A 15,122-nucleotide genomic window follows, 5' to 3' on the forward strand; every position below is an offset into this window, starting at 1 on the left:
AGCCCCTCTATGACGTGGCTCTATTGATTCTAATTGAATCTAAATAATGTCTAGAACACCAGCCCTTTCTTCTGGGTGCCTTGCTTAGTCTGGCCTCTCCCCAATGACCTGTCTGGCACGGGTGACCCCGCCAGGAGTATTACTCCCGCCAGCTTAGCTCATTGGATCACCAAAGCACGCAAGCTCCCTCGCCACGTCAAGGTGAAGGCACCATGAGGGAGCGCCTCCACCCTAACCCGATTACCCATCCCAACCCTTAATTTACCTGCCCTTTGCTAATTCGGACCCTCTCGGCGCCCTTCCCAACACAGGCCCGCCCCAGCCCCATAACGTGGACCCTCCTGGCACCTTTCCAGCCCAGGCCTGCCAGAGCCCCCTAAAGGGGACCCTCCTGGCACCCTTTCCAGCCCAGGCCTGTCCCAGTCGTCGCCTTACTCCTCTTCTTCTACATCTCCTCTTCTTCTCCTCTTCTTTCCAGCCCCTTAAGGCGGACCCTCCCAGCGCCCTTACCAGCCCAGGCCCTCCCCACCCCCTAACGCGGACCCTCCCAGTGCCCTTCCCAACCCAGGCCCTCCTCAGCCCCCTAACGCGGACCCTCCTTCCTCCTCTTCTCCTCTTCTTCCTAGCCCAGGCCGCCCCAGCCCCCTGACAGGGACCATCCCAGCGCCCTTCCCGCCCAGGCTCTTCCCAGCTCCCTAACGCGGACCCGCCCGGCACCCTTCCCAGCCCAGGACTGTCCCATTCTTCTTCTTCTTCCTCCTCTTCTTCCTAGCCCAGGCCCGCATCAGACCCCTGACAAGGACCCTCCCAGCCCCCTAACGCGGACCATCCCTGCTCTCCTTCTTAACCCAGGCCCGCCCCAGCCCCCTAACGCGGACCCTCATGGCGCCCTTCCCAGCCCAGGCCCATCCCAGTCTTCTTTTTCCTCTTCTGCTAAATCTTCTTTTCTTCCCAGCTCAGGCCCACCCCAGCCCCCTAACACGGACCCTCCCAGCGCCCTTGCCAGCCCCACCCCCTAACGCGGACCCTCCAGGTGCCCTTCCCAGCCCCCTAATGCAGACCCTCTGGCGCCCTTCCCACCCCCCTAAATCTGACCCCTGTCGCCCGTAGCAACCAATCACAGCTCAGCTTTCATTTTACTGGAGCTTGTGAAAACGTTAAAGCTAATCTGTGATAGGTTGCTATGGTCAACGGAGAACATTGCTACTGTAAGACAGCTTGATAAATCTCCCCCTATACATTCTAATATCCAGTCTGTATAGAGCAGAACAATCTGCCATTGAGGAGGCTGCAGACAACCCCATATTACTCTATGGGCCAGATTACAGAGCTATGTATGATCTGAATGGCAGCAGCCTGTAACCTGTAGTGTTATATGGTCAGGTCTTGGAGATGACAGTTTTTTCTTACAGATCTCCATGGCCGCCATTACTAATGTCCTCTATGTCCTGTACAGATAAGTCTGATAAATGTCAGCTAGTTACATGGCCGCCTAACATGACCAGTCTCCCCCCATGATCAGTGTCCTCTCCGCTGTCCTGTGTGCGGTGTGTACCAGTAACACTTACCAGTAGATGCTCTGGGATGTACTGGGAGCTGTGCCGTCCATCAGGCATCTGTGACAGGAGAAATGGGCAGAAAATTGTCCCTCAGCAACCTCAGCCGCCACCAGACTTGTTTACCGCTACAGTGATGGTGGCAGTTGGTCGCCAGCCTCACCAGCCAATTCAAATCATAACATTACGTGATTGGACAATGACTTTTTTTTTTTACTGAAGTAGCTTTATTAACAACCAGTTATCTTTAACACACATACAATGTACTGTGCAGCAGTTCCAGCTAAGAAGCAGCACACAATAAATTACCATATTACAAATCCCATAGATAGCCCAACAATATAACACAGGTGCCGCTACACTATACATTAAACAATGTTATATAGTTACCAAGATTTTAATTATTTTTTCACTGAGGGGTGTAATTTATTGTGTATAAGAGAGCTATGTCACCATGAGGGGTCCCCTCTCTTCTCCATAACTGGACAGGTAAAAAGAACAATCAGCAGCAGCCTAGTAACATCAGGGTAAGGAGGTCCCTGTATCTTGGCCCTGTGTATAAGCTTTATATTTCCTATCACATTGTGCAATAGATTTGTTGGGTCCATGATGTTTTCTCACAATGCAGCATGCTGTAGGGATATGATATATTATGGGTGTTTATTTACTATATATAAGCCTATGGACTGATGACTTGTCCACAGTATAGTCCCATCAGTGTCTGATCAGTAGAGTAGGCCATAGGTTGTATCCATGTTTCCCAGGACTCTCTAGGGCTGCATCCAACTTCGTCAGTCACCAGTATTCAAATGCCAAGCAATTGCCCTTGAGCATGTTCCAGTCACGCTCCTCTTTAGTCGCTGCCTCTACACAGGGACAAACTGCTTCCAGCCTCATTTACTTTGTAGTTTGGACCTAGCTGATATGTGAGCACTAGGGGAGTAACTACCACTGTAGCAGCCATAGCAGTTGCTATGGGGCCCGTATCATCAAGGAGCCTGATGGCCCGCTCCTGCAATACACTAGGCCACCTGAGCCACCATCATTTGCAGTACCGTATGGCCGAGCTGGCCTGCCGGGTCCTGCAAATGTCCCTTTAACTGCGCTCATTAGGAGTTATGACTACACTTGACAGCTTAGTGGTCAGTTGGGAAGGGGGCAATCAAAAGTTTGCTATGGGGACCAGCCATTTCTAGTTAAGCCCCTGGTGAGCACCCTTCTGTGTTGTCCTTTTTTCTTTTTTTTTTTTTAAATACTGGGCACCACCCAGTGTGACTATATCCCCTCTCCTCTGTGACTGGCTCTATTGATTCTAATGGAGCCACGCAACAGATGGGAGGGGATATCATCACACTGGGGGGGGGGGGGGGTCCTGTCACCAGTGCATAGTGCCGGGACGATGCATGGCAAAAGAAGGAGGTAGAGCACAGGAACCAAGCAGCCTTTATAAAAAAAAAAAAAAAAAAAAAAAAAGAGACTGCACCACCAGGATTCCTGTGCCAGCTAATGTAAAAAAAAGAAAACAAAAAAAAACAACATTAAAGCGAATATACCCTCAGGTACATGTTTGATGGTTTTTTTTTTTTAATGCAGCATGCATGTGCCACTTACATACTGAGCATGCATTTCCCACATAGGCTTATAAATAGTTAATAATCACCCACAGTATACCATATACCTACAGCATGCTGCGTTTTGAAAAAAAACACCATGGACCTCCCAAATATATTACAAAATGTGGTAACTTATCTCACACAGCCGTCAGCTGTAACTCTCTAGAGCTGCATCCTAATTCTTCAGCCACCAGTATTCAAATGGCAAGTGATTGCTCTGGAGCATGCTCGAGTCGTGCTTACAGTATCTCTAGTAGCGACCTGTAACCTCAGCTCAGCTCCAATTTAAGTGAACAGGTTCTGATCAGTGATTGATGACCTATCCTGTGGATAGCTTATCAGTCTATTTTGACAGAAACACCCCATTTAAAATTGTGTAAAAAAAAAAAAAAAAAAAAAACATTTATATTGTTATATTTAATAAATCTAAACCACAATAATAACTTTCAAGAAAACACTTTATTCAAGTTCATGTATGAACCCCCGAAACAGATGGACCCTTTAAATATAGAAAAGCATGAAAGGTTAAAGGGGTACTCCAGCCTGGGGGTATTTTTACGCTATGGCTAGGGAGGGGGTGGTTATGGACCGCGGAGGCACTAGGAATGTGCATCTGTAGTGCTCCGCGTTTCACAGGGCACTACATTTGCACATCATTAGCATAGCGATTGCGGTCAGCGTTACAACATGTCCTATTTTGTAGCAGCTTGGATCGCGGCACTGTACACACGTGTGAAGGGGCCATTGAATAAGAGATCCTCTTGATTGAAGCCATGTAATAAGATCCTACTGGCCCGTTCACACAGAGTAATCCTCACAGTATTTCAAGCAGAGCCCGCACTGTGGACTCAACCTGAAGTTCTGCCTGTCTCATTGATTGAATAGGATGCCCCATGCACCCTCCTTTCTCCACCGAAAGAATTGACATTTCGATTGAGCAGAGACAATTCTTTGAGCAGAGAGCGGAGGGCGCACAAGGCATCCTATTCAATGAATAGGACAGGCAGAGCTCCGTCCAATAATTGTTTAGCAAGGGATGCACGGACATCATTAGGGATGTCCGTGCAGTTTACATTATCTGTCCACATTCCCGGTGTTTTCCTGCGCTCTGCTTTCTCCCCAGTGCCGCACGCTGCTACTTCAGAGCAGCCTGACAGGCCGCACAGCCAATCACTGTCCGGGACCACCATGGCTAGTGAATGGCTAAGCGGCCTGTCTCTCAGATAGGCCGCTCTGAAGCTAAGGCCGCGGGACCTAGGAGGAAGTAGAGCGTAGGAGAACACCGGGAACGTGGACAGGTAATGTAGAATGTTTGTTGAATCGTCGGCCATGCATCACTATTACAGGTAGCAATGCATGGTTGTCTGCTGATGATTTTAGGTCTGGGCCTAAAGGGACGATCAGGCGATAATCGTTTCATCAGCTAATCGTTGTCTCTATTACACAGAGCGATAATCAGCCGAATCGGGTGGATTATCTCTCCGTGTAATAGGGCCCTTAATCTCAACTGTGTATGCAGGCAAGGGGAGTTGTGGGAAAGTGTGTTCAGCATCGCATGGCCACAGCACAGAGAGGAGACCAGGAAGGGATCAGACTGATGGGGGAGAAGAGCTGTGCAATGATGTAAAAAGAAACTAAAAACACCACATTTGTACATTTGATATGTGATACACATCTAATTTTATCAATTTTGCTTAGTACTAGCAATATGGTGGCTGTAATTTTGCTTTGAAAAAAATCAAGAAAAAAGTTTTGTAAGAGAGAGTTGAGTTAAAGAGGATGTACCATCAGGTACATCCTCATTAATTTGACCCACCGATAGAACGGCGCCGTCACGGGGAAGGCGATACCGCGGTCCGTTTTTCGATCCGGTTCCCATGTACGGGGCCGTTCTATGAACAGGTACCGGGCCGGTGCTCAAGCACTGGAGGCGGGCCAGGCCGCCCCCAGTGGGAGGAAACCCCCACCCCTCTATGACGCGGCTCCTTTAGAATCAATGGAGGCGCGTCATAGAAGGGTGGGGGTTCCCTCCCACTGGGGGCGGCCCGGTCCGCCTCCAGTGCTTGAGCACCGGCCCGGTATCCGTGCATAGAACGGCGCCGTACACGGGAAACGGGCCGTGGATCGAAAAACGGACCGCAGCACCAGCTTCCCCGTGACAGTGCCGTTCGGTGGGTCGGTGGGTCAAATTAAAGAGGATTTACCTGACGGTACATCCTCGGAGGTGAGGTAAAATGTTTTTTCGTCCCAAAGAAATCTCCGGGCATGCATTACTACATACCAATGGGAGCTAATACTTATTGAATGAACACTGTTAGTACATTATACTAAAGCTGTTACTTGGTCAAAAAATAACATTTCTGTGTTATACCTTGTGCAAGGCCTGAAGGGGGAGGGGCATGACATAGATAATTGCTTTGGTGTCCTCTAATCCCTCCGTAACACTCTAAAGATCTTACACAATTCCTCTATAGCAGTTCTTCCGAGAGTTTTCCCTCACAGAGGTGGATGAGCATCACAGTTTTCCCTCACAGAGCATGAGCATGTATGGGGAGAATAGGCCTAACATGCATCTGTAATAGGTGGCATCGGGCCCCTGTTCTTAGCTACAGTATGTCTGTCTTTGCTTTTACATGCATTGCTTCTATAAGAAAACTTTTTTCACTAATTTCCCTAAAGCACCAGGTAATACTGCATCCAGGATTTCTCCCATTAAGGAGGTGGGTTTTCTGTTCTCCTCTCGTAATTGCTTAATCTCCTCCTCCAGCATCTGACATTGCTTTTTAAACCCTCCAGCCAGCATTTCTTCTTGTTCCTGCAAAGACAAAAATGGAACAGATGACTCTTAACTAGTGGAGTAGTCTGATTGAATGGAAAATGGAATGGATGACTCTTAACTGGTAGAGTAGTCTGATTGAAACAGATCCCTGCTCTATACGAGCAGGGATCTGTTTCAATCAGACTACCCTACCAGTTAGAGTCATCCATTCCATGGTACCCTATTGTTATATGTTGACTATAAAAATTGCCCTCCCCATCCTGATTTATATTCACAGTGATAGGATAATGTTATAGTGTCTGGTGAAAAGTGTACAGTGGGCCCCCCACAACTGAGTGCTAAATGTCCCACGTGTTTGTGTATTGTCATTCCTAACAAACTGGGGGCATACCTCCCAACCGTCCCGGATTTCGCGGGACAGTCCCGTTTTCGGGGTGCTGTCCCGCGGTCCCGGAACGGCCCCCCGTGTCCCGCATTATATGTGGCCCCAGAGAAAAAAAACAATAAACCAGTAACTCACCTGTCCTCCGGTCCCAGCAGCTCCTCTCCCGGCAGAGCGCGCACTCCCGTCATCCTCCGGGGCGGGCAGCGAGGTACAGAGACACTGACTGTACCGGAAGTGACCTGAGGCCTCCATTATGAATCACTTCCGGTACAGTCAGTGACTCTGTACTGCGCTGCCCGCCCCGGAGGATGACGGGAGTGCACGCTCTGCCGGGAGAGGAGCTGCTGGGACCGGAGGACAGGTGAGTTACTGGTTTATTGTTTTTTCCGCTGGGGCCACACAAATGGGGAGATTGGCTACTCTGTGGGGCGCTATATGGGGGATTGGCTACTATATGGGGAAATTGGATAATATGTGGGGCACTATATGGGGGATTGGCTACTATGTGGGGCATTGGCTACTATGTGGGGCATATTTGGGGGCATTGGCTACTATGTGGGGCACTATATGGGGCATTGGCTACTATGTGGGGCATTGGCTACTATGTGGGGCACTATATGGGGGATTGGCTACTATGTGGGGCATATATGGGGGCATTGGCTACTATGTGGGGCACTCTATGGGGCATTGGCTACTATGTGGGGCACTCTATGGGGGATTGGCTACTATGTGGAGCACTCTATGGGGGATTGGCTACTATGTGGGGCACTCTATGGGGGATTGGCTACTATGTGGGGCACTCTATGGGGGATTGGCTACTATGTGGGGCACTCTATGGGGGATTGGCTACTATGTGGGGCACTCTATGGGGGATTGGCTACTATGTGGGGCACTCTATGGGGGATTGGCTACTATGTGGGGCACTCTATGGGGGATTGGCTACTATGTGGGGCACTCTATGGGGGATTGGCTACTATGTGGGGCACTCTATGGGGGATTGGCTACTATGTGGGGCACTCTATGGGGGATTGGCTACTATGTGGGGCACTCTATGGGGGATTGGCTACTATGTGGGGCACTCTATGGGGGATTGGCTACTATGTGGGGCACTCTATGGGGGATTGGCTACTATGTGGGGCACTCTATGGGGGATTGGCTACTATGTGGGGCACTATATGGAGGGATTGGCTACTATGTGGGGCACTATATGGGGGATTGGCTACTATGTGGGGCACTATGTGGGGGATTGGCTACTATGTGGGGCACTATGTGGGGATTGGCTACTATGTGGGGCACTATTTGGGGGATTGGATACTATGTGGGGCACTATATGGGGGGATTGGCTACTATATGGGGATTGGCTACTATGTGGGGCACTATATGGGGATTGGCTATTATGTGGGGGACTATAATGGGGGATTGGCTACTATGTGGGGCACTATATGGGGGCATTGGCTACTATGTGGGGCACTATGTGAGGGGATTGGATACTATGTGGGGCACTATATGGGGGATTGGCTACTATGTGGGACACTATATGGGGATTGGCTACTATGTGGGCACTATATGGGGGGATTGGCTACTATGTGGGGTACTATATGGGGATTGGCTACTATGTGGGGCACTATATGGGGGCATTGGCTACTATGTGGGGCTCTATATGGGGGCATTGGATACTATGTGGGGCACTATATGGGGGCATAGGCTACTATGTGGGGCTCTATATGGGGGCATTGGCTACTATGTGGGGCACTCTATGGGGGATTGGCTACTATGTGGGGCACTATATGGAGGGATTGGCTACTATGTGGGGCACTATATGGGGGATTGGCTACTATGTGGGGCACTATGTGGGGGATTGGCTACTATGTGGGGCACTATATGGGGATTGGCTACTATGTGGGGCACTATTTGGGGGATTGGATACTATGTGGGGCACTATATGGGGGGATTGGCTACTATATGGGGATTGGCTACTATGTGGGGCACTATATGGGGATTGGCTATTATGTGGGGGACTATAATGGGGGATTGGCTACTATGTGGGGCACTATATGGGGGCATTGGCTACTATGTGGGGCACTATGTGAGGGGATTGGATACTATGTGGGGCACTATATGGGGGATTGGCTACTATGTGGGACACTATATGGGGATTGGCTACTATGTGGGCACTATATGGGGGGATTGGCTACTATGTGGGGTACTATATGGGGATTGGCTACTATGTGGGGCACTATATGGGGGCATTGGCTACTATGTGGGGCTCTATATGGGGGCATTGGATACTATGTGGGGCACTATATGGGGGCATAGGCTACTATGTGGGGCTCTATATGGGGGCATTGGCTACTATGTGGGGCACTCTATGAGGGATTGGCTACTATGTGGGGCACTCTATGGGGGATTGGCTACTATGTGGGGCACTATATGGAGGGATTGGCTACTATGTGGGGCACTATATGGGGGATTGGCTACTATGTGGGGCACTATGTGGGGGATTGGCTACTATGTGGGGCACTATATGGGGATTGGCTACTATGTGGGGCACTATTTGGGGGATTGGATACTATGTGGGGCACTATATGGGGGGATTGGCTACTATGTGGGGCACTATATGGGGATTGGCTATTATGTGGGGCACTATATGGGGGCATAGGCTACTATGTGGGGCACTATTTGGGGGATTGGATACTATGTGGGGCACTATATGGGGGGATTGGCTACTATATGGGGATTGGCTACTATGTGGGGCACTATATGGGGATTGGCTACTATGTGGGGCACTATATGGGGGCATAGGCTACTATGTGGGGCTCTATATGGGGGCATAGGCTACTATGTGGGGCTCTATATGGGGGCATAGGCTACTATGTGGGGCACTATATGGGGGCATAGGCTACTATGTGGGGCTCTATATGGGGGCATTGGATACTATGTGGGGGATTGGATTCTATGTGGGACACTATGTGGGGCACTATGTGGGGAATTGGATTCTATGTGGGGCACTATGTGGGGAATTGGACACTGTGGGGCACTATGTGGGGGATTGGACACTATGTGGGGCACTATGTGGGGGATTGGATTCTATGTGGGGCACTATGTGGGGGATTGGACACTATGTGGGGGATTGGATTCTATGTGGGGCACTATGTGGAGGATTGGGCACTATGTGGGGGATTGGATACTATGTTGGTCACTAAAGGGGGCATTGGCTACTATGTGGGGCACTATGTGGGGGATTGGATACTATGTGTGGCACTATTGGGGGGATTGGATACTATGTGGGGCACTATATGGGGGATTGGATACTATGTGGGGCACTATTGGGGGGATTGGATACTATGTGGGGCACTATAATGGGGAATTGGATACTATATAGGGCATTTTTGGCGGAATTGGATACTGTATAGGGCACTATTCAGTCAGCAGCATGTGGTGACTGTAGGGGAGTGGCTATGGAGGGTTGATATGGGGGCGTGGCTATGGAGGGTTGCTATGGGGGCGTGGCTATGGAGGGTCGCTATGGGGGCGTGGCTATGGGGACCGCGGCACACATGTCCCTCTTTGCTCTTTGCAAAAGTTGGGAGGTATGTGGGGGCATTGCGAGACACACCTATAATTTCCTCAGCACTTGTCAAAAACAATGTGTTCTGTTACTGTGGTAACCCAGAGCAACTAATTTCTGCCCAAAGTAAGGTAGAATGAGGTGTCCCTAGGTTTGACTCTGTGTTGTTGTGTATTTTACTGCAGAAACCTCTGTAGAGCCCTCCATTTTGTTTATTAGCTATCTCAGCTCAGCTACATCCATGTTCTAACATGTGCTTGTGTATTTCTTGTCTGTATACCAAGAGTTAACAAGAGATCTGTGAGGTAAGCCTTGTATCCTTGGTACCAAGACAGAACCCCTCTGATTGGGCCAAGAGATATCTTTTGCCCTGAACTCCACCCTTCTCCAGGAAGGAGTGAGATTCCCTGGTGAGGACCAGTGTAGTGTGTAGTGTCTGGCTCTGCCAGGTGAAGTGACCACTGTTCTCAGTCCACCTTCAGGTCTGGGAATTAGAAGAAAAGCAAAGCAGCATCTTTACTCAGAACTACTAGATCCCTTTGGTAGAGGAGCCCGGATCATCTGGGACCAGTGTAAGAGTAAGTGATCTACTGGATAAAATCCCCAAATGCCAGAGGACTTCTCTGAACTTACCAGTATACCAAAGTGTCCCACTCCAGTTCAAGCTACTGAGACATCTTTCTCTAATTTCTGCAATTCAGAAACCTTCAGTCATTAGGTCAACCCTGCTAAAGAGATCTTCTGCACAGGCCCGAGTGTATGTGACAGGGCCGGACTGGGACTAAAAATCAGCCCTGGCATTTCCGAGCACACAGGCCCACTCGCCGTGCTGTAATAAGTTATGAGACGATGTTGTGAGTGCAGCGCGGCTACATGTTGTATCATCACAGCCATGACTGGAATTACAGATAATAACACAGTAAATGGGGTCAGAAGCTTCTGTCTCTGTACTGTGTAGCTGAGCTGCAGTTACAGGTTGTCACCACTACACAGTGTACAGAGACAGACTGCTTCTGCCCTCGGTCACTGTGCTCAGTTTAACACCACCAACACATACTGACTAATACCACCACACACTGACTAATACCACCGCACACTGACTAATACCACCGCACACTGACTAATACCACCGCACACTGACTAATACCACCGCACACTGACTAATACCACCGCACACTGACTAATACCACCGCACACTGACTAATACCACCGCACATTGACTAATACCATCACATACTGACTAACACCACCGCTGCTACTAAATAACTTCCACTGTACACATATCACTATCACCTCATACAGTCTCTTCTCCCCCTCCCTTATAGATGGCCCCCTCTCTTCTCCCCCTCCCTTATAGATGGCCCCCCTCACTTCTCCCCCCTCCTTTATAGATGGCCCCCTCTCTCTTCTCCCCCCCCTCCTTTATAGATGGCCCCCTCTCTCTTCTCCCCCTTCCTTTATAGATGTCACCCTCTCTCTTCTCCCCCCTCCTTTATAGATGTCCCCCCTCTCTCTTCTCCCCCCTCCTTTATAGATGTCCCCCCTCCTTTATAGATGTCCCCCCTCTCTCTTCTCCCCCCTCCTTTATAGATGTGCCCCCCCTCTCTTCTCCCCCCTCCTTTATAGATGTCCCCTCTCTCTCTTCTCCCCCCTCCTTTATAGATGTCCCCTCTCTCTCTTCTCCCCCCTCCTTTATAGATGTCCCCCTCTCTCTTCTCCCCCCTCCTTTATAAATGTCCCCCCTCTCTCTTCTCCCCCCTCCTTTATAGATGTGCCCCCTCTCTCTTCTCGCCCCTCCTTTATAGATGTCCCCCCTCTCTCTTCTCCCCCCTCCTTTATAGATGTCCCCCCTCTCTCTTCTCCCCCCTCCTTTATAGATGGCCCCCCTCTCTCTTCTCCCCCCTTCTTTATAGATGGCCCCCTCTCTCTTCTCGCCCCTTCTTTATAGATGTGCCCCCTCTCTCTTCTCGCCCCTCCTTTATAGATGTGCCCCCTCTCTCTTCTCCCCCCTCCTTTATAGATGGCCCCCTCTCTTCTCCCCCCTCCTTTATAGATGGCCCCCTCTCTCTTCTCCCCCCTCCTTTATAGATGGCCCCCTCTCTCTTCTCCCCCCTCCTTTATAGATGGCCCCCGGTCACTGCAGCGACTGCAGCAGTGACCGGAGCGGGCAGAAGCGGACCGGAAAGAGAAACGGGCCGCGGCAGTGATTTTTTTTTTTTATGCAGCCCGGGCGGCCCACAGACTGGTAATCTGGCCAGCCCAGCAGGCATTTGCCCGGCTTGCCAGATTACCAGTCCGGGCCTGGTATGTGAGACCCTCAGCTCTGCCTAACCTATTCCTCAGTAAGCTGCTCATAAAGATAGAAGAACTGAGAGGATCAAAGAGTTATAGCTGCCTCAGAACCCCATCACTAAGCTGAAAGCTCCCACAGATCTCACAACTCCTGGTATTGGACCATCCTGACTGCATATTGCCACCTTATGCCACTGTATGAACTGTACCAAAGTTTTACCTCAAGTAAATTTCCTTATTGCTTTCATTCTACAAGTGTGTGGACATTGCTTACTTCAAGGTACATATCCATTTGCATCTCCTGTGTGTGTGCTGAGAGGCCGGGCCACCATAACACCCTCGGACCCCACCGTGACAAATAGGTTCCAGTTAGGCCCCAGTTGCACCATAACACCCAGCAACCCCTCACAGTTACACCGGGATACCGCATTACCTTGAGTTTCTCTTTTATCAGCCACTCATTTTCCTCCTTCATCTTCTCTTTTTCTTCGCTCATTTTCTTTTCCAGCATTTCCAAATGCATCTTATAACTTTCCTGTTCATTCTCCAGGTTCTTCTGAAGATCCATGTTGGCCTTCTCCAGGATCTCCTTCTCACGTGCTGCAGCTTCTGCCTGCGATTTCTGCTCTGTAAGGACAATGCTGTTTTTTTTAGAATATCTATATAATAAATGATAGAGATATTATATACTGTAATAAGTACTGGGTGGGTGCAATAGGGGTACAATATGGGTGCTATGTGGGTAGTGGTGAGGTGCTGTATCTGTTTGTATATCTCTAGTGTGTATGACAAAGAGGTAGTTTATGGGAACTGTGTAGATGTTGTTTGAATATTATGTCAGTATAGTGCTGTACATATTCGCTTTTACAGTAGAATGTTAGTCTACTGTATGCTTCCAACACTGTTTTTAATTAAAGGGCCTGCTCCATGACCGTGCTACTCCTTACTGCCACCTCAGCCGCTGACTGGCTAAGCAGGGCTGACATGTCACAACCCAGGTCCCACTCAGACCAGGAAGTGGCAGGGGCACCAGAATCCGGAGAGGGGGACAGTGGACCCCATCGCTGGAGCCAGGGAGGTAGGTGCATGTTATGTTCAGCCACCTACTCCTGACTCTTTTGAAAAAAATGGTCGGACTTCCCCTTTACCTCTCTGGAGTACCTCTTTAACATAAAAATGTACTTTAAACAATAGGTCATTTGTCTGTGTCTGGCAGTAGGACAACTACTGTACCATTTCCTGCCAGACTGCTGGCAGCTGCTGAAATCTATGGTTAATTCCAACAAAAAAAGAGTCACAGCGCCTGCACAGATACACTATGGTGAAGTGTAGTATAGACAGGACTGGCGTGGTGGATCAGGGGGTCGTGGTGCTGCTCACAATAGCCATAGTTCATGCCATAACAACCATAATGAGAAGAAAAGGAGCGCACTCACCCCGTCTTCAGTGATTTGAGTGTTTTGGCGTTCCTACCACCCGATGTACACATGGATGGCTTTTAATCTTTGATGTAAGAATAAAGAAGTATCCGATGTTACGGGGTGAGTGCGCTCCTTTTCTTCTCATTATGGTTGTTATGACATCTATGGTTAGTTGCCTTTGGTTTTCAACTCTGACTTTTGATATGAGCTTGCATTATCTTCTTACATAAGAGCAAATGGGTCTAACTGTTCTGCTCTACCATAAATCCAGGGGATATATAAGTACCAGATAAATAGGACCAAGGAAAAGTGACTGGTAAAGGTGAAGCCTGGTCCTCCAGTTTTGCAATAGGTAATCATTGTTACCGTTATAAGGTTTAAGGCCCTATAACACAAAACGATTATCTGCCGATATCAGCCGATAATCATCTTGTGTAATAGAAGGCTGACATGAACGATGTTGGTTGATCATTGTGGTCGTTGTCTTTCAACATGTTGAAAAGACAAACGACCAGGATAGCAGAGATCTGCTGCTGTGCCTCAGAATAGGAGCAACGGCAGCAGACCGCCGCTATCCTCTATGGGCTGCCCAAACGATCAAACAATAACCCGGGCAGCCCCCCGCAGATCCCCACACCACCGTTTGCTCCTCTGTGTCGCCCCGTGTAATAGGGGCTTAAGTATTGTATCATATTGTTATGTAAAGAGGTTCCAATCCACCCAGAGTTATATGGGGTTTGTGCATTCCATTCCAAAAGCTTTAGAATTTAACAAAACACTGAATTTATTGAGCTCAGGGAGATCAGGGAGATCAGTGGGAAAAAAAAGCTTTAGAGTTTACTTTAAGATCTTACCAGCCAACTTCTTTTCTTTTTCTGCCAATGTTTTATCTGCCGTTAAGATGGTGGATTCCACACTCTCCTTTTCTTTAAGAAACTCTTGCAAGACTTCCAGAGACTATGGTGAATTAAAAAAAAAAAAAAAGAAAAATCTTTTGAATATTCCATAACCTATTACTAAAGATGGCATCTGTTCGAAACGCATTAACAAAGTTGGCGTATCTAGATTCAGCTGCACTATGTGAACACCAGTGGCGTAGCTACCATAGAGGCAGGGAAGGCAGTTGCTATGAGGCCCGTGGAGGGAGGGGGCCCAGGGAAGATAAGAGCCTCCTGTGTCCTTTTGCTTAACTCCTTATGTACTGCAGTGTGTAAGTGACCCAGTATTCTCTTACATGCTGCAAAACAAAAAAGGGTTAATATAAGCTCAAGACAATTAGCTCTCTGATAACCCCTGACCTCTGAGCTCCTGCAGAGGTCAGGGGTTATCAGTGCAGGAGTAGCAGGAGAGGGCTAATTGTCTTCTGCATTAACCCTTTGTTTGTGTTACAGCATGTAAGAGAACACTGGGTTACTTACACACTGCAGTAAATAAAGGGTTAAGCAAAAGGTAGTCTGCTCCTGCACCTAGTATATAACCATGAGGCTCCTAATAGGCTGTTATAGTTA

General features: G+C 48.9%; 1 protein-coding gene across 4 annotated transcripts in view; it reads right to left on the reverse strand.

Moving 5' to 3' along the window:
• Positions 1 to 5,705: 5,705 nt before the first annotated feature.
• The window catches only part of LOC138769952 (guanylate-binding protein 4-like), a 76,668-nt gene continuing 67,251 nt past the window's right edge, over positions 5,706 to 15,122 (reverse strand). For all 4 annotated transcript variants that reach the window (XM_069948724.1, XM_069948725.1, XM_069948726.1 and 1 more), the window contains exons 9-11: positions 14,469 to 14,571; positions 12,627 to 12,820; positions 5,706 to 5,984 (exon numbers count right to left, since the gene is read on the reverse strand). In XM_069948724.1, coding sequence (XP_069804825.1) covers positions 5,814 to 5,984; positions 12,627 to 12,820; positions 14,469 to 14,571 — 468 coding nt within the window. In that variant the 3' untranslated portion in view covers positions 5,706 to 5,813. The remainder of the gene's footprint in view (positions 5,985 to 12,626; positions 12,821 to 14,468; positions 14,572 to 15,122) is intronic.

The sequence above is a fragment of the Dendropsophus ebraccatus genome, chromosome 12 (genome assembly GCF_027789765.1).
Source record: "Dendropsophus ebraccatus isolate aDenEbr1 chromosome 12, aDenEbr1.pat, whole genome shotgun sequence".
In the NCBI taxonomy this organism is placed as follows: Eukaryota; Metazoa; Chordata; class Amphibia; order Anura; family Hylidae; genus Dendropsophus; species Dendropsophus ebraccatus.